This window comes from Eublepharis macularius, chromosome 13 (genome assembly GCF_028583425.1).
Source record: "Eublepharis macularius isolate TG4126 chromosome 13, MPM_Emac_v1.0, whole genome shotgun sequence".
NCBI lineage: Eukaryota > Metazoa > Chordata > Lepidosauria > Squamata > Eublepharidae > Eublepharis > Eublepharis macularius.
Window position 1 is genome coordinate 46485182 of NC_072802.1, and position 20416 is coordinate 46505597.

Sequence of the window (20416 nt, forward strand, 5' to 3'; positions counted from 1 at the left end):
GGAGTAACTGGTCCTCCCACTTTGCTTCAGAGGTGAGTGCTTGGTCCCTTCCAGTGGGAGAAGCTGCCCTACCCAACCCACTCCCAGTTTCAGAGTGTCACACACCTGAATACAACTTGGAATCCAAGAAATCATTAACTTCTGGAACAGTAAATTATAAACACGTTTGGGTATATTATCCTTAAACAGAAGGCCATCCTCAGGAATCCTAGTATTTTGAACCTTTGGCCCTGGGACCGCTCCCAAGTGAGTCAATCATTGAGAGTCTCTCTACATGAGACACGTTACACGGGGACGCTCAAGTGTAGGGAGACGCAATGTTAGCTAGGAAGTGTAGTTTTAAAAGACAGAGCCAAAGGCCCTGTCAATTTCACCTGTCTACACTAGGCTAGTTTAAAAAGACAGCTGGTGGGGATTGCTCCTCAGAGGGTTTGTCAATTTTATCTTCTCCTCTCCCAAGGCTCTGTCAAATTCATCTCCCCTTAGGAAGGAGAAGATGAAATTAACAAACCCTCTGAGAAACAATCTCTGCTGGCTCAGTCTTTTTAAACTATGCTTCCTGGCTAACATTGAGTCTCCCTCCACTTGAGCATCCCTATGTAAGATGTCTCATGTAGAGACACCGAGTGAGTTTGGATAACCACCATACCACAAGGAAAGAGCAAGAAACCAGTAGCACCTTTTCTACTTTTTTCTACTGCTACAGACAGACTAACGCGGCTACCCATCTTGATTTAATACCACAAGGAGAATGAGTCACCCCAGGAAGTCCAATGATCCTTTGTCCTTTAGTGGTAGAGGTTACACAGCATTGAGATATAAAAACAGCAGCATGGCCATTCCAGGTGGTATACCTTGTGGCAAGTTTTTTAAAATTACTGTTGAGATCATCCCCTCATGGACATAGATCCAGAGGAGTTAACCGTGTTAGTCTGTAGTAGCAAAATGGCAAAGAGTCCAGTAGCACCTTTAAGACTAACCAACTTTATTGTAGCATAAGCTTCTCGAAAGCTTATGCTACAGGAAAGTAGATTAGTCTTAAAGATGCTGCTGGACTCTTTCCTCACATGGAGGCCACACTGGAAGTGGGGGAGAGAACAGCCATAGGGATTGAACTGGGCATGTAGTTCCTTAAGGAAAGGTCTGAAAGGATGGTAGCCCAAATCCAAACTTTGAAACCAAGAACCTTAAGGGATACTGACATGCCGAGGGGATTTTTAAAGTCTCTGAGAGCGATGTCCAAATCCCAGGAAAGACACCAGTGAAAAAATGGCAGATTCAGCAGAGGAACTACCATAAGGAAATAATTTGAATGATGATCAGAGACTGCTTGCCAGGGCAACTGTTTAGCATTTTAATGTCATTGAACCAAGACTTAAGTTGCTTCCTTTTGTTCTGCTGAGCAATTCCTTTCCTCACAGTTAGCTCCAATCAGAAAGGCGATATGGGTTCCACACAGCATATCACCTTTAAAAACTTGGCCTTACTTATTCCCACAGGCAAGATTGTACTGTTATTTATACTTTGAAATAATCCCATTCATGTTTCCTCTCTTCCCACTCCCTCCATTTTATTTATCTAAGTTCTGATCTGCTCTTTCAGAGGGAACATTTTCTGGTCCGAACAGACAAGACTATCACAAAAGTACATATAAATAGACAATAGGGGACAAGATGCAGGTCACTGTTTCATGAAACAGTGTCTCACCTTCTCTGGGCAGAATGTTCCATACAGACCGATAGCTGTGTTTGCGTAGAAACCACAATACCAGAGCAGATTTGGCAGAGCCGCTAGGGCATGGATGAATAGTATGAGTACTAATCTACACAATTACCTTGGTCTTTGATTTGCCCACACATCTCAGCTGATTAGTGTTGCCCCCAAGATGGCCACTAAGCTAGTCAGGGATTCGGCAGCCTGAATGGACTGAATGGCAGACTGAATGGACATAGGTGGCTCCACGGTCATCTGAAAGAAGAATGTTCCCTGACTTGGATGCTTCTGTAACCCCCTCTTAAGCACTGGAAATTTAGCAGAACTGTTCTTGGGCGTACCAAAATCCTAAGAGCCACAGCCGGAAAAGGAATGAGCTGTTCAATATTTCATTGGATTCTGTATGCAGAAAATGTCATGCTCTGTGCCTGAGGGAATTCTGGAATAGTTTGTACTGTATACTTACATTTACTGTATTCTAAAATGAAGGTGGGAGGACCATTCATTTGAGATACATCCCTATTGCCTGTAGTTATGATCAGGGTCTACACATACTAGTCTATAGCATCACAGAAATCACCAAGTGAGATCCCAATGCCACAATAAATTGAGTCCACTCACCCCATGTTTGGTTCTGGACAAGCATTTACATAACCTGTTATTTCACAAAGTGGGATTTACGCTTGTACTTCCTCAACAGGACACACTTGGTAGCTCTTTCTGCTCCTCTTTTCGGACAGGTCAAATTTTCTTTTCTTGGGCACAGAGTGAGCATACAGCAGGAACTTCCCCATGGAGATTAGAGGGAGCCCTTAAAGTGGCCGATTGTACCGTGAGGGCAAACAGTGTTCTAGCAGAGCTACAGCGTCAACTATGATCTGGGATCCCCAGGCCAAATCCCCAATCTGCTATGAAAGCTTACTGGGTGACTTATGGCCAGTCACTCTCTCAGCCTAAACTACTTCACACAGTTGTTGTTGTGAGGATAAAATGGAGAAGGTGGGGAATGATATTGTAAGTCCTTTGGGTCACCACTGGGGATAAATGCTCATTGGGAAGGCAGAGACCTTGAAGGACATTGGACTCCCCACTTTTGATGGAGTTTGTATGACCACTGCAGACTCCTTTAAGAGCCTAGGTGTTATACTGGATCCAGCGCTACTGCTAGAAAGCAAGTTAAGGCAGCTGCAAAAAATGCTTTCTATAAGCTCGCTCTAGCCTGTAAGAGCCTCTTACCTCAACACAGCCAATCTGGCCACCTAGATCCATGCTATGGTAACATAAAGCCTTGATTATTGTAATGCACTATACATAGGTCTCCTGTCGAAGTTAACTCAGAAACTCCAGTTAGTGCAGAATGCTGCAGCTTGGTTATTATCAGGAGTAAGCATGAATAGCACTCCCATTCTGCAGACCCTCCACTGGCTACATATCAGTTACTAGGCTCAATTCGAGGCATTGGCTATCAAATACAAATCTCTTCACAGCCTTTGTCCAGCAAAAATACAAGACCGCCTCTTTCCCTATGTTCCCTATGGCAGCTTCGCTCATCTGAACAGGGTCTCCTGCATGTGCCACCCTGCACATGGGCAAAACGAACAGCTGCCTGTGCACGTGCATTCTCTATAGTGCCCCCCCGCCTTATGGAACAGTCTACCTGAAGAGGTCAGGAAAGCCCCACTCTCCTGGCTTTCTGCAAACAATGCAAAACTGAATTATTCAAGAGGGGTATTTTTCTCAGATAGGAGGGCTGTACTCTAAGGAGGTGGTCTCAAAGAGATGCTTTGCTAAAGAGAGCGGGACAGTAGACTTCACTACTATGCGCTATTTGTTTTAAGAAGTCCTATCTGTTGTTTTAAGTATGATTCTACTAGGTAGTTCTATGTTTGTTTAATGTCAGTCTTTGAATTGTTTATGCTTTGTTTCAGCATTTCTTCAGCTCTATTGGATTTTTGCTGATGCTATATCTTGCAAATTTGCATTTATATACCCTGTGGCATTTATTGAAATGTCTTTGATATTAACTGTACTAATCTCACACTATGTAATCTGACATAAATAATATAAATAAATACATAAATACTTATAACAAACAAAAGAAAATAAGAAGTTTCACAGAGCTGGAGCTCTTGTTGCTTTGAAGCAGACACGGCTGAAATGGCAAAAAGTATGCACACATGCACACTCATCCCACTGGAACAGACCAAGCATCAAGTCTTTCACCTCCAAAGCTGAGTGAGAGAAATAGCCCACTCTTGGATCACCTCCACTAAAAGAAGAGAACATGCCAGTCTAAATTCAGTCTCTCCTTCTGCCCACTTGGATGATGCCAAGCTGGCGAGGGTTATACTAACCAACTGTAGTCAGCAGAGTCCCTACACGGAAGTAATTTTTGAGCTCATACTATTGGTTGATGGTGCTGGTGGCGGACACAGCACTGCCATCATCGGCCACAATGGAGAGGTGGGATGTACCGGCATTATCTGGAGTGTAGTACTCTGGGTCATAGTATCCAACCTTGTGGGTAGAATTGTCAGTGAGTTTGGCCCGTAGGCCAGCTGCAAAGGACTCTGATGTCATGTTGTTGATAACCTGGAGGAAAAGGGAAAAAAACAAAGGATAAGACAGGAGTACAAAAAAAGAGCAACTAATACAGTCGAAGGACTGGAGCACCTTCTTTTTGAAGAAACACTGTTTGACCTAGAAAAAAATATTACAGTTTATACAAGGGCCCAGCTGGATTCAATCAACAATTCATTAAGTTCAGCATTCCTGCCCACCATGGGCACCCAGATAACTCCAGGAAGCTCAGAGGAGGGGCATATTGTAACAGGCATAATCTGTTGTCCCCATACCCAATAATCAAAGGGAAAGAGCATACAGTAGACTACAAAAAGTATTCATTGTGTAAGTTAAAATAAAATAGTTCTCAGGCTGTTTCCACACAGTAGGTTTCCTCTGCTTCATCTTGCAAATTGGGACACTTTGGGTTGGCACACAATGGCTGTTTCCACACGTCTTACCTGCCTGCAGAACATCGCGCAAAAGACCCGGAAGACACCATCTTCTCATGCGAAATCACACCAGGAAGACGCTGTTATCCGGGAGTTTTGCGTGATTTTGCGCAAAACTCCCATATAACAGCATCTTCCTGGCACGATTTTGCATGAAAAGACGGTGTCTTCCGGTCTTTTGTGCGATGTTCCACAGGCAGGTAAGACACGTGGAAACGGCCAATGTCATGCTCTAATTATGCTTCCCACCATTTCCCCATCTTCAATATATTCCTTTTCCAAATGTGCTTTGTGCTATTCTTTTTGGCAAGAGCACAGCTCAAGTGCATCATCACACCATCTGGACAGGTTCTGCCCACATCAGCGCCATTCTTCTGCTGTCAGCCCCTTATGGCTGCCATTTTCCGCACCCCACCCCACCCATCCACCTCCCAAAAACATGTAATTTCTATAGTGCAATAATGCTATAGCAATTACTGCTTTAAAAATCCTTCTAAAAGCCCTCTGGTGGTGTGGCAGGGAAAAAATACCGGGGAGACAGCGGCCATGGCCACAACAGGGTCCGATGGAGGAAAGCGTGCAGAAAACTCCTGTGTGGAAACTTTGTGGCCAGAGCACACACCTCTGCATTTGCTGCAGCAGTGAAAGGAACATGGAGGATCCTTGCCATGTGGAAGCAGCCTCCATGTATTACCGACTTGTTTTCTATCTACCCCAGTGATGTTGACAAATGCTGGATCCCCCAGTAAAGTCCTCTTCGCATAGGCAAACCGGAAAGCCTCCACAATGCGGTGGTAAGTCAAACCCTTTTCCTCCAGAGTCTCAATACTGTTGCTGGAGAAATTAAATCCTGACAAAGAGACAAAAACTGGGCATTAGACATAAAAGAAGACATTTTCATAATCCTAAACTGGCCAGACTGGCACTTGAGCCACACTGAAAGATGGAAAGTGAGTCAAACAGAACATTTAACATAGCCCTGCAGTGAGGAGGCCAAGCTTCCGCCACCAGTAACAGGACTTGTTTAATTGTTCAAGGTGAAATCCAGCAGTGTACAGTTTTAAGGAAAGCAGGAGGGATTCAAGATGTTTCAGCTTCCTCTATGTCACCAGGAGTTCGGTGGAACATATTATTAAAACTAGATTTGTTAAACACCAGAGATCAAAAGGGGAAGAATCAGGCCAGTTTTTGCAAAGGGATATCTTGCCTCAGTAACTTTTGAGAACTCCCTGAATGACTCAGTTCTCAAGCAAGTGTAGATGTGGGAGACCTGGGTTCAAACCCCCAGTCAGCTTCTGCAGAAAAATCCTGGAAAAACATCTCAAGCCAAATGAACCTTGGAGGATTGTTAAGGAAGCAGCAAAGGAGGTAAAAATAGAAAAGAGTCCAGTAGCACCTTTAGGACTTTACTGTAGCATAAGCTTCAAGAATCACAGTTCTCTTCTTCAGATGCATGGAGGGTGAGAAGAAACTGGTCATGCAAAGGAGGTAGAAGCTCTTATGTACTGTTGCACTGTACTGTTATGTACTGTACTGTTGCAATGGTATGGAATGCAAATGCTGCCATTTTAAGCTTGATTTGGAAACAGATTTAAAGAGCTGACTCTGAGCTGCACCATGCTCTACCAAACCTTTTTTCTTTCTTTTAATAAAAGCAATTTGAATTATCCTCTTCCTGAGAACCTCAGAGGGCTTTTTCATGGGCAAATGATTGATCCTCCCAAGAACTGCTAGTATCCTTAACCAAGCTCTTGGCAGTTCCCTCTCTGTTTGAATGCACAGGAGGGAGGGACAGAAGGCAAACCAGTACAAGCATTACAGGAATAAAGCTGCTGATCAGGCAGAGCAAGAGTTCTTCTAGATTACTGTAGTGTTTACATCTGTGGCCACTGAGCTTCCTGCCCACCTGTTTGTCATCAGCACCTGTTATTCAGTGGTATATTGCTTCTGAACATGGAGGCTCTATTTAGCTATAATAGTTCAGAACAGGGTCTTCCTGTGCGACTTTATACTTTATTTGTGGGGGAGTTTTTCAAATTTTGAGCTAATATAATAAAAACAGATGTGCTGGGATAGTTTGGCTTGGGGAATCTCCTCCACCCCCAAGCCAGTTTAGCATGAAATCAAAAGTAATACATAGTGATTACTGTAGTGATATAGAAGGGCTTCACTTGCTCATTTCATTAGTGTACGTTGCCACTCTGTTGGTACAATCATTACTTCTATTTATTGAATACTAACAAGGCATTCAGCTGCCATTCAGAAAACGGACACCCAAAAGCCCCTTGTGAGCTAAAAATACTCCGGATATAACAAGGAGGAGAAATGGGGGTCTTACCTTTCAGAATATTGAGGATGAGCGCTAGCACAGGACCACTCAGTGGAGCGCTGGGCACATACATTGTGAACTCACCAATGGTTACATGTAATGGATTTTCATCTAGAACTGGTTTGTAATCCTGCAGGTCTTCAAGTGTAATTATCCCTCCTAGAACAAAAACGCTTTACCTTCTGCAGAGGTACACAAATATTTAAGGACACATTTCTGTTTGCTATATGAAATGCCTGTGGACCCGTGGCCAACACTGTATCATTTGAAACTGCGCAACGGACTCACACTCCTTCCCGCCTCACACGTTGAATGTGCAAGAATGAAAGTCAGTCCTGGCTGTACACGCATGCAATGAGAGGCCACACACTGATCCTGAGCTGGCACAGAAGGAAATATTGTTCCTTGCCCCCAGATGATTATCTAGAAGCTTAGCTCCTTCTTTCAAATGTTTCTAGCTAATTAGATTTTATAATATTTATATTTGTACTATTTTAACTGAAGTTTTAACTTGTATAATTCTTACCAAATAAGAGAATGTCTTATTTTACTAGTTTAAAGCTGGCCGTGAACCGAAATAAATAAATTCATTCATTCAATGTTTCTAGCAACCAAGCTGTTTAAACCTACATACTTAGGGCCAAGCTACAAGTGACGAATGACACTTGAACGGCAAGTGAACAGACTCACGTGTATTCCTCCCTGTTCACTTGCGCTCTACTTGGGCTCCACTTGATCACTACGTGATCAAGAGAAGCGCAAGTGGAGGGCAAGTGAACAGGGAGGAATACACGTGAGTCTGTTCACTTGCCGTTCAAGTGTCATTCGTCACTTGTAGCTTGGCTCTCACTGAATTTTGGCCCTCTGAGGCCCTGAATAGAAAGAACAGATGTGCAAGATAATGATTCAGGCACCCATCTTGTTTCCTTACAAGGATAATCATAGCATAGGAGTTGGTTTGGATTCGCAAAACCTCTTATGTTATCTCTGAAGCTATGTGGAACAAGTTTTCTCTTTCAGTTGTCAACTCATTAGTGCTGATCAAACCCATGGAAAAGAGAATACTTAATTGCTAATGGATAATAGAGTTTACATATAACTACTTTTCTCCTAGCAGGTGCACATCTTTTTGGATGTGATCAGTTAAAGCCCCAGTGAGTTAAATTCTTCTCCCATACATTATTTCTGTGATTGAAAATGCTTTGCCTACTGGGAAAACTGGTCCAGGCCAGATACTCTGATTAGAGCAGTGGAATAGGGTGGTGGGTGGGGAGGATTAACAGGTACCATTCTCCCAGCACCGCAGCCCTAACTCGTATTGTTTCAGACAACGGGGTTACATAAATTATCTGGAGTTCCAGTTACAGAACTCCTGTGTGATGTGTAATTTGGCCTGGGTGTGGCCTCTCCACACTCCAGTACTTTGAGTATAAATTATAAACACTTGGAAACCTGGCACAGGGTTTGGCCAAGATATTAATTAGACTAATTGGTCTACAGTTTAAAAGGACATTCTACCATCACCCTTCTTAAAAAAGGCGGACAACAATATGCAAATTCCAGTCATCAGGTATAAGACAAGACTGACTGAATTATTATGTCAAAAAGCTAAGTGTCAAGTTTAAACACTGGGAATGCTATGTTCCCACTGCAATCTGTTTAAATGACAAATGAATAATTTACTTATGTCATTGATTTCACACATTTCTATCTTGCTTTTAAAAAAATAATCTCCACATAAAACTGAGTGTTTAATGACATGAAACAAAAACATTTACATTTCAGTATGTAAAAAAAAAGGTGACTCATCCATAATAATAATATTTACCGATGTTAGGTAAATATTCTCAAACATACCTGTTCTGGCAAGCAGACATTATTGTGCACCAACTCAGATTTCAGAGTTTTCTTCAAAGGCAGGCTGTTCCATGTTAATTAATTTTCACATCACTTTTGACTGAGATGCAAAAATTAATTAACATGGAACAGCCTGCCTTTGAAGAAAACTCTGAAATCTGAGTTGGTGCACAATAATGTCTGCTTGCCAGAACAGGTATGTTTGAGAATAGGACACTGAAATGTTGTTGAATGTTAACATCGGTAAATATTATTATTATGGATGAAAGCCAGAGATCAAGGTCCCAAGTAGAGGTGGGCATGGTCTGGAAAACGGACCAAAATTTTGCACGGTCTGGCCTGGTTCATGGTTCGCGAACACACAGTTTGTGGTACTAAACTTTTCAACAAATTTTGGTCCATTTGGGCCAGTCCGTTGGTCCATGGGTCCAGACATTCTGGCGCTGATCTATCAATTCCCTAAGCAATGAAGAGGACGTCCGCAGACCTTTTGCAGCCCTTAAAAACTTAATAGGCAGCTCTGCCAGCCTAGCAGAGAGCTCCCATTCTGCTTGATGGAGCGTGGAGCAAGAATGAATTCCCTAGGCCAGCGATGGCGAACCTATGGCACGCAGAGCCCTCTCTGTGGGCACATGAGCCAAGTCGCTGATCGCTAGGTCCGGGGCTCATTTGGAGGGGGAACGCCTGCAACGGCGTTCCAGAAGCTCTGAGCAGAGATCACATGGGTTTTCGCCCTGCCCACGTGATTCCTTTTCCTTAAGGCTGCCTCCCTGCTGCCCGTCTCTTTAGCAGCAGGAAGCGGAGGCAGCAGCCAGGCTGCTGGGGCTGGCTTTCTAAAGAAGAGTAAGCTGCTTTGATTTAACTTGCTTTACTTTCAGTCGTGGCTCCTGAGTGAGTGAGTGAGTGAGTGAGTGAGTGAGGGAGGGAGGGAGGGAGGGAGGGATGTTAATTAGTTCGGACAACTGTATGAGTTGTTTTTTCTTAACTAAAACCTCAGTATTCAGGTTTAATTGCAGTGTTGGCACTTTGAAACAAATAAGTTGGTTTTGTGTTGCAGTTTGGGCACTCAGGCTCAAAAAGGTTCACCATCACTGTCCTAGGCAATGGAGGGGTGGATGTTCTGCAGCCAATCTTAGCCCTCAAAACCTTGATATACAGCTCTGCCTATCCAACCAGAGAGCTCCCATTCTGCTCTATGGAGCAAAGAGCAAGAATGAATTCCCTAGGCAATGGAGGAGTGGATGTTCTGCAGTCATGGCAACACTAATCTTAGCTCTCAAAAGCTTGATAGGCAGTTCTGCCTACTAACCAGAGAGTTCCCATTCTTCTCTATGTGAGCAAGGAGCAAGAATTAATTCCCTAGGCAATGGGTGGGAAGGTGTCTGTGTGGTGAATGAGGGGGCTCTTCCTCCATCGTTTTCTGTTTGATTTTGCCTCATTGCAACTTTTTGGTGCTGCTAGCCAATGCAAGTCAATTGGCATTTGCAACTCCAGTATCTACTTCCTGGGGGCGGCCGCTTTGGGGGTCTGTAACTCAGACGTCTGAAATGCAATCTTGACCAAACTGGGAGGGTGGCTGGAGGAGAGGCTGCTGAAGATTCTCTGCGAGTTTGGGCTCTATGGGTGTGAAGGGGCAGAGCCAGGGCTGCTGGAAGTGACAGACCACAGACCAATGAATCCGTCCGTGAATGAGGCTGGTCCGTGGAAAGTCCGTGGAAAGTTTGTGGTCGGTGGTCCATGAAAATTGACAGACCACAGGACAGTGGTCTGTGGGGTTTTCCCAGTCCATGCCCACCTCTAGTCCCAAGTTAGAGCTTGAAGCTTAGTGCCGTGATCAGATGTTAGTTGGTTACAGATGGAGTGAACATGCTGTTCCTGACTTCCTATGCAACGTGGGCAGTTGGTAAAAAGATTCCCAAAAGCTGTTATTTACTGGCTTCCCAAATATAGAGCAATCTTTTAATTTAACTACGAATTCCAGATAGAAAACATTTTGTAACAGGGAGCTTGTGCTTACTTGATACCCATTTATTTTTGTTCTTTCAGTAAAACATCAATTTTTCTGGATTGCTAGATAAAACAACTAATTTCCTTTCTTTGTAACTGGAATCCTAATATTATGTTCTTAAGATTAAATCCACTATGCTTAATTAAAATTGTACAATTAATCATTTTATTAATATTAGTGAGAATGGTTTCTGGGACAAGTTTATTAAATACAGAACATTATGACAAACCAAACGGAGAGGGGGACTCGCAGCCTTTTCAGCACCAAAATGAGATATTCCTAAAGGCAATGGGGAATGTTGGGTTGGACCAGCATTCCCCAACAACTTTCTTATGCCAATTTGTAGGATTGTGATCAGAGTGATTTCCTAAGGTTTAGTATCTTTATCAGAGTGAGTGTCCATTTGTGTGTTTTATATCAAATAAATTAGCCTATGAAATTCTGTAAGTCTTTCATTCTTTGTACAGAGTTCTTTGAGATCTATTTCAAAAATTTCCAGTGCAAAGTGTATGTTTGCCAACCTCCAGGTGGAGTGTGGAGTTCTCCCAGAATTACAACTGATCTCAATATGAGTTCTTGAGAAAATGGAGGGTGGACACTATGGCATTATACCTCATCAAGGTACTTCACCTCTCTAACCCCTGCCCTCCCCAGACTCTATCCCCAAATCTCCAGGAATTTCTCAGCTAGAAGCCGGCAACCCTATACAGTATGGGTGTCCAATTGCTAGTATTGATAACTTTTTGAACATCATCCTAGAATACAGATTTTAAAAATCCATACGATGGCCTGCCCTTTTTTTGTTGCAAACCTAGGGGAATCTCTTAGGCTGCAGAAAAATCCCAAAACATAATATAGACAACTGGGGAGTTTAGCCCTCCCTCCAAATGCAGAATAACAACTGAGGTCTTACAAAATTACCAGCATTGTGGGTTGCCTAGCAACCAAGGTGGCTGAGTCTGGACCTGAGCAACTCCAACATGACTGCAGCTTGAGAGGAAGCAGCAGTAGAAGAGGGAGGGGGAAAGGCAAACACCAGTGTATGGAAAATGATGCTATAGGGCAGGAGAGTAAAGGCTGGGGGAGAGAGAAGTGGGCCAGGGGAGTGGGATATCCCTCCTCCATGAGTTTCATGGGTCCCCAGTTTGCTTCTTTAAATTAAGCATATAATGAAAAAAAAATTATCCATCTTCCTTTTAAAATATTCCATCAAGACAGAACACGGTTTCTCACCTGCATTCTTGATGTCTGCGACAATTTGCTGAGCTAAGCTCCCGGTATAAAAGGCATCTGGTCCCTCATTGGCTAATATCTCATAGGTGTCCGCTAGCTTAGGCAGTCTGAGTATCTCCCCTTCCTTGAGAACTTTTCCTTCTCTGCAGAAGACCTCACTAAAGACAGAAGCAGGAAAGTCAGGCTTCTTCCACAGAGAGACCTTTAGGCCTAGAACAGCAGTTCTCAAACTGTAGCAACTTAGGACCCCCATTTTAATTTCAATTTTCCTGAACACGCCCCTCTCCCACTCAAGTCCTCTCTGGCACCTGCCCTATACCAGACATCTCCCTTTCAAAGCACACATCTAGTCACACATGCCCCACCTAGGTGTCTTCTATGGCCCACAGAACAATACAGTGGGAACCACATTAGTACCATTTAAAATAAGTTCAGGTAGGTAGCTGTGTTGATCTGCATTAGAGCAGCAAGAGTCAAGTCCAGTTGTAGATTAAAGACCAACAAGATTTGCAGGGTATAAGCTGTTTAGACTCAAAGCTCCCCTCATCAGATTAACTGACATATCTGACAAAGGAAGCTTTGACTATCAAAAGCTTATACTGTGAATATCTTATTGGTCTAAGGTGCTATTGGACTCAAAATTTGCTGAATCCACACTTACCAGCATAGCGCTAAACAGTCGGAATGATAGTGTCTTCCTGGCGCGTTTTATGACATCATTGCACCACGATGCCGCTCTCATGGTGCGATGACGTCATAAAACGCGCCAGGAAGACGCTATCATTCCAACTGTTTAGCAGTATGCCGGTAAGTGTGGATTCAGCCATCCATTCCCTAGGAGGAAATGGCAGATTCATAAAGATGAATGGCAGATCTTAGAGATGTCTCTCTATATAGCAAATGTCATTAAATCTAAAGGATTTCACCAAGATAAGAAACTAGGATTTTGATGAGGGAAATCTCACACATTTCTTAGGTGAGAAATGTGCGTCTGTGTGTTGATGGAAATTCTAATACATTTCATGGGAGATGAAATTTGATCTAATTTTAAATCATTTATAATTATGTTTGAGAATTGTTAAGAGATTTAATTTTTATTGAGTGCATAAATTTAATGTGCATGTATCCTACTTTATAAAAGGCAAGCTGTATTAGCGACAATGTACTCTTATCCCTACACAGGCGCACTCGCACGTACCTCCACAAGGATAAAAGGTGAGTCCTGGCCAACACGGCTTACGGAGGAAGCTGCAGCTGGACAGCAGGGCTTTGCGAGGGCCACCCTTGCAGCCCTCTGCCCCCACCCTGCTTACCTGGCTGGTGTGGGAAAGAGTGGGTGAGCTCCCTGGTGGTGCGGCCCAGGCGCCTCCCAGTAGGCCTGCTGTGGAGTACAGGAGGCCCCTTTTGCCAGCCAGGCAGTGCTCCAGGCCTCCACAGCAGGCCGCTTCGGGCCCAATTGGGCTGCTGCGGAGCGCAGGAGTGCTCCAGGGCCCCTAACTTTGCCCCGACAGCACTCCCAGTCTCTGCTCCAAGGCCCTTTGCTCTGCCCCAGCAGCACTCCCAGCCTGGCAGAGGCCCGATTCAGCCCAAATCAGGTCTGAATCGGGCCGCCACAGAGCACAGGAGCACCCCAGGGCTACTTGAGCTGCCCCAGCAATGCTCCTGGGCTACTCAGCGGTCTGATTCTGCCTGAATTGGGGCCAAATCTGGCCGCTGCAGAGCACAGGAGCACTCCAAGGGCCCTTGCTCCAGTGCCCAGCCCAGAATGGCCCAGCCACCCTGCCCTCCCTTGGTCCAGATTTGGGCACTTTGGAGGGGGCAATGCCTGGCCTGGCTGCCCTGCCCTTTCTAGAGCCCCTTGTATTTTTCCCACAATGAGCTTTGTTGCTAGTATTTTAATATTTTACTTAACTAAGAAGATAAGGGTTTATTTCCATAAATATTTTAACCCTAAAATAAGTTTTTGTATACCTTGATGAAAAGAGTTAAACAAGAAGAACCCGCTCACAAATAATTTGTACTGAGAAACAAGTTCTCTAAAGCAATCCTTGTTATCAGACCTTATTTTAAGCTCTTTGATTTGATCCAGTTTTGGAAGGTAATCTTTGCAGAATAGACAGTGCACAAGCTTTCACAAGCTTTCATTAGGTACAGGTAAATTATATTTCTTAATGCCACCAACCAGCCAGCGTCTCTAAGGCTGAGTTATTTGTTCCAGGCAACCAAACAGCATTTTTTTCCTACCCGGTGATCTGGAATGATTGGAAACAATGGGCCACAGCAGCAATATGAGCTTCTGTGGAAACCAATTTCTTCACCATCGCCCCACGGGAGAATGTCCCTGCCCATTTTCCTAGAAATTGGCTCCATTTCTGTATTAGTAGTATGACTGTGAGAGGGCCTCACTCACCCCTTGACTTTGCAAAGCACCCAGGACCTCATGGAATACTCTCATGAGCCCTGGAATCCAGGAACTCCAGTGTGAGAAATGTCGGCCTAGAACAAAGTCAGTCACACGCTCAATACGGAGTGGAATTTCTACTCAAGATAACTTCTAGTATAGATTAATTAAACCAAAGGAAGTCATTGTGATGGTCTAAACTAGGGGTGGCCAACTGGCAGCCTTCATCATCATCATCATCATCATCATCATCATCATCATCACAACATTCGATTTATATACCGCCCTTCAGGACAACTTAATGCCCACTCAGAGCGATTTACAAAGTATGCCATTATTATCCCCACAACAAAACACCCTGTGAGGTGGGTGGGGCTGAGAGAGCTCCTAGAAGCTGTGACTGACCCAAGGTCACCCAGCTGGCTTCAAGTTAGGATAGCCAGCCTCCACGTAGTGGCTGGATATCTCCCAGAATTACAACTGGTCTCCAGACCACAGAGATCAGTTCACCTGGAGAAAATGGCTACTTTGGGACTCTATGGAATTATGCCATGCCAAGGTCCTTTTTCTCCCCAAATCCCACTTTCTCCAGGTTTCACCCCCCCAAATCTCCAGGAATTTCCCAACCTGGAGCTGGCAACCCTACTTCAAGTGAAGAATCAAACCTGGTTCTCCAAGTTAGAGTCCCGCACTCTTAACCACTACACCAAACTGGCTCTCTGTCGGGTCTGTTGCCCACAATCCCTCCATCTTCCTGAGTTAGTACAATAATCTCCTGTGTATGTGTCTATTTTTCACATAAGCTGCCCAGCTCCTGGGAAGGCTGCGCTCTTATCTGAGATGGCTCACCACAGCGGCCTTGGGACAGCTCCATCCTACTCTCCCACTGACTGTACCCAGCTGGTTGGGCACCAAGGGTGGGGGGCTTACGTAGAGGGACTGAAACCTTGTAACAAGCACTCCATACGTCATTCTCAACAAGAGACCTGTGTACAGCCGGATGCTTTTACTTGCCTCTGTATAACCTATGGACACATATGCTGAAGCTATGATATCTCATTAAAGAACCTTAACTCAAGAGAGCTTGGATTTCTTGTTGCAACAGGTGGGAGTCAGCTTCAACGTATCCTGTTCTTCATAGACTGACACTCTCAGTGAGATTTAGCTCGCTAAGCAATTTTATCTGGCCCCAGTCCCTCTTTTAATCAAGGTATGGCAAACACTGCTTCATTCAAAGTTTTAGTTTAAAAATCTCTCTTTAGATTTTGTCTATAAACGCTATCACAACATATATTGTTTAAATAATTTATTTACTTCACTTATATTGTCCCTTTCTCCCCACTGGGTGTTAGCAGTCAGACCTCTCCTCCTGCTGAGGGGCAGTTTACAGATATAAAATCACAAGCTCCCTTCTTCATATAGCATAAGTGTAAGGCACTGTCTGGCACAACATGGGTGCCAGCCAGGTAAAAGCCTGGAAAAATATTTTAAAAGGAGAGTCAGAGCGGCTGGCTGACTAAACACCCCTCCTTGCCCCAGAGAGACACATAACTGAGGACAACGAGGCTCCCAAGAAGCTCCTGACTCATCTAGTCAATGCCTGACCTTACTTCCCCTCATTTGTTTCCTGGAACAAATAGTCCTAATCAAACAACACCCAAGCTATTCAGCAAACCTGGTAGCTTTTTCCATCTGGTAATCAAAAGTTCATCAACATCAAGCACCCTTTTTCACCTACAGCCCACCTCAGGAAGACCCATTAAGCCTCTCCCAGCTCCATTGTCCACTTCTGGAGACAGCCCTCAAGTTATTCTTTTTGCGGTGAAGACGTCAGCTTGTCCCAAGGAGCATTTTGCCCTATATCTGGACTCTCTAGCCACCAGCGAGTGTGTTGTGTGTCCTGGATCCGACCATGCACCTCCAAATCCATTTGGGCCTCCTCTCCTCTTCTCTGTGAAATGGTGGTCATTTTGGTGCTGCCTTCCATGGACCTCTGTCTTTCAGACTGGTAATGATCACCTTCCTGAAACTGCTTTCTTCCCCTCTCCTGCCTGATTTTCTTAGTTAGCCTTGTATGTGCTTTGTGTGTGATTTTCTGTACATTTGCCCTTTTGTTTCTCTTTTTAATTAAAAAAAACCTTTCAAGTTGAACATCTACCTGCTGTATTTCGAGTATTCTCTAAGGGAATAACCTCCGTAAACAGAAGTGGAGAATCCCAGTTACCTCCTCTCACTTGTCTCCTTTAAACTAATGCCTCCAACTAATTAGGAGACCGCCAACTTGGGTAACATGGGGAGCCAAAGTGACTTAGCATTGTTCTCCTTTCCTCCATTTTATCCTCACAACAATCCTTTGAGGTGGGTTCTGCTGAAAGTGTGTGACTGGCCCAATGTCACCCAGTGAGCTTCCAGGGCAGAGGAGGATCTGAACCAGGGTCTCCCAGATCCTAGTCTGACACCCTAACCACTACACCATATAATGTCATGCCTGGGCACATGTGGTATGTAACAGCCCAGCCCTTACTGCTGGATGGCACTGCCTTCATTACAGAGCCACACCACTAGCAAGTAGGTCAGTCTCTAAGGTAAAATACACTTTCAGCCTCAGATCACTATCTACAGAGCAATTTATCCCGCCAACTCTAAGAACACAGAACTTGCCCATTCCTAGTCTAAGCACTTCTATAACAAGTTCTCTTTTTGGCTCCCTTGAACTCTTCATATTAAACAAAAAGTATAAACTGCACAACCTACCACAAAGATGGATTGTTTTCAACTGCCTTCTCTTTGGCTCCGAGGGCTCCTGCCAAGCCTTTCCCAACAGGGAAGCCTTCTCTTGCCAATTTGATGCTGGGCAGAAACAGCTCCTTCCACGGCAACTTGCCATGGCGCTTGTGCGCCATTTGATAACCACGGATTTCTCCAGGAACAGCAATGGACAATCCTCCTAGAGCAAGAAGAGAACAAGGACCAGGTCACTGCACTCCTAAGTCTTATCATCCAATAGTGCAATGGGAAAAGAAGCGTTGGGAAATCCCCTGTAGGGATTTATTTATTATTATTTATTTATTTTATTCAATTTATACCCTGCCCTCCCCACAAATGGGCTCGGGGCGGCTAACAACATTAAAAAATACATTAAAATCACAAAAACATAAAATCAACAATAATTTTTAAAAAATCATTAAAATAGTCCAGGGAGCAGGCTATTTAGATAAATATTGGGAGTCTGTATACGGGCATAGCAGATGGCCGAGGGCAGCCCCAGAAGAAGTGGTGGTCTTAGATGGAAGAAGGAGGATACCTGCTGGCACTCAGCCAAAGGCCCGGTGGAACATCTCTGTTTTACAGGCCCTGCGAAACTGTAACAGGTCCCGCACGGCCCAGATCTCCAGCGAGAGAGCATTCCACTAGGCCGAGGCCAGGCAGGAAAACCCCTGGCCCTGGTTGAGGCCAGATTTCAGTGGACTGCCAGATTCTGTATTGCTGCAGAAGGTAGTAAATAGATGGGAATGTTGGGTGGGGCCACCTTGGACCAGGGCTGGTTTGAGGAAGAGAAAAACCAGAGGATGTAGCTGGCAATTACCTTTCTTGCTATGAGGGCTTTGAGGGAGTGATCCTGGCAGATTACCATTTGATTATCATCATATTTTCAGTGGTATTTTTCTTCAGTATTATTGCAAATATTTATTGAATAGTTTAGATAATGGCTTTGTACTGTTCTGAGCCATGCTAATGAAGGGAAGAGGCAATATGGATGAATGACCAAATGCAGAATCTTGGTGACAGTAAGCTCCTCATTCTCATCTAAGTCCAAAGAGTGGGAATCCCCATCCGATCATCTTCTTTGAGATTATGGGTGGCATCTCATGGAACATTTCTGCTGGCACAAGTGTTCTCACACAAGCAGAAGTTATAAGACAAACATCACAAGTAGCCTTGCTCTAAATCAGCTTGATGGTGTCTAGTCTTGCATTTTCACTTATGCAAGGCATTGCCCAAGGTATATTTCCTCAACCCAACCCCAATAGTGACTTTCCTTGATCAAAACTTATCACACTTCTAAACTGAATTGCAGTTACTGTCTCAAATAGTCTTTTGATTTTGGTATACAGCAAAACTGATTGGAAACAAAAAGAAAAACTTAAAGTAGCTCTTGTGCAATTGCCTTGAGGAAAAGGAGCACTGTTAAGTAAAATTCTTCTGCTAGTGTATGGTGAGATTCAACACACTACCTCCCACATCCTGAGCTGACGTACATATATTCCGCACACGACGGATAATGCACTTCCAATCCTCTTTATAGATCATTTGGAACGGATTTTTTTGTATGCGGAACAAAAAATCCACCTCAAACGATTGATAACGTGCATTGAAAGTGCATTATCTAACATGTGCGGAATCACTATATTTCTAATTTCAAAGGGCTGAGAGTTATATGTGAATGTGAAATGTTAGGGAATCTTCAGGATTTAGATGAATGACTTGCCAAATCAGTGTGTGGCAACTACATCTTAGAAACATCACTTTACCTTTCTGGGACAGGGCTGTGTTGTTGCCAAACATATCCAGTGACGCATTCTTCGGCGCCACCTCTCTGGCGTTAATGACTTCAACTTTCCCTTTGGGAAGAATAGGAATGAGATCTTCTCAGCCCAGTGCTAGCACACTGTCAAGGTGGATTCTAAGCAACAACTGATAGAGCAAAGTCAGAAGGACTTTGGTGTGTTTAAGTCACACACACAGAGGACGTTTTTGGCTTACTCTGCATTTCAAAGAAAGGCTAAGAATTGGCATACTATGTCAGCGATATGTCAGCATTCCATACAGGCATACATGACAAAAAAAACCCCACACCCCACAATTACTCCCAAGGTGCATTAGCTTGTCAACTGTTCCCATCACCTTCTACTTTTCTGGAACCAGATGTTGCTTTTAAAAGGTCAACAGAGGCAATATTCCTGCATTTCAGTAACTGAGAGCCAAGCTACAAGTGACGAATTACACTGGCCTGGCAAGTGAACAGACTCACGTGTATTCCTCCCTGTTCACTTGCCATTCACTTGCGCTCCACTTGATCAAGAAGAGCCAAGTCATGAATACGGTTGGTCATCCCATGCCTCATAGTTAGGATCAACTGACTCACACAATTATTTTTAACATGTCGAAGCCAAAGCGCCAACCCTTTTGTTTGTGAAAACTTTCACACATCCATATTTTCCCTATATTAACCTATTTTTCAGGTTTGGACAAATTGCAGTCAGGGGTCACAATCCTGAGCTGCAGTCACCCAGCTATGGCCCTTTTTTGCAGAATCCACAGGGCTGCTACTATGCTGCCACTGTGAAGAGACACATCCTTACCATCAGCAGTGTATATAGTGAAGAAGAGGCCCCCTCCAATGCCCATGCTGTGTGGATTCATCAGGCCCATACAAAGCAAAGCGGCAATGGAGGAATCCACAGCTGACCCCCCGTTCTGAAGGATATCCCTGCAGAAAAGAAAACAGTCATCTAAACCTTCAGGAACCCATGTAACTGGGGCTTTGTTGGAGACAGGGCTCAGCCCTGAAGCTTGGTAGTAACAGACCAACAATGATAGCACATGATGATCCATGCTTTGATCACACATCCTGATTAGATTACTGTAAAGTACATAATGTAAGGCTGCCTTTGAAAACTATCTGGAAACTTCAATTGGTTCAATATGCGGTGACCAAGCTATTTTCAAGGGCTAGGTACAAGGGATTATAATCAACGGTGTGCTGAAAGATCACCACTGTTTGCCCATCTGTTTCCAAGTAAAATATAATGCTAGTTCGTATCTTTAAGGCCCTATATGGGTTGGGGCTGTAAGTCCAG

The 20416-nt window shown here is 44.0% G+C and overlaps 1 protein-coding gene across 5 annotated transcripts in view; it reads right to left on the reverse strand.

Moving 5' to 3' along the window:
* Positions 1-20416, reverse strand: part of LOC129341204 (glutathione hydrolase 1 proenzyme-like) — a 42035-nt gene that overhangs the window by 8012 nt on the left and 13607 nt on the right. For all 5 annotated transcript variants that reach the window (XM_054996260.1, XM_054996258.1, XM_054996259.1 and 2 more), the window contains 7 exons: positions 19919-20046; positions 19088-19177; positions 17310-17502; positions 12155-12312; positions 7066-7215; positions 5441-5577; positions 4118-4305 (listed from right to left, as the gene is read on the reverse strand). In XM_054996260.1, coding sequence (XP_054852235.1) covers positions 4118-4305; positions 5441-5577; positions 7066-7215; positions 12155-12312; positions 17310-17502; positions 19088-19177; positions 19919-20046 — 1044 coding nt within the window. The remainder of the gene's footprint in view (positions 1-4117; positions 4306-5440; positions 5578-7065; positions 7216-12154; positions 12313-17309; positions 17503-19087; positions 19178-19918; positions 20047-20416) is intronic.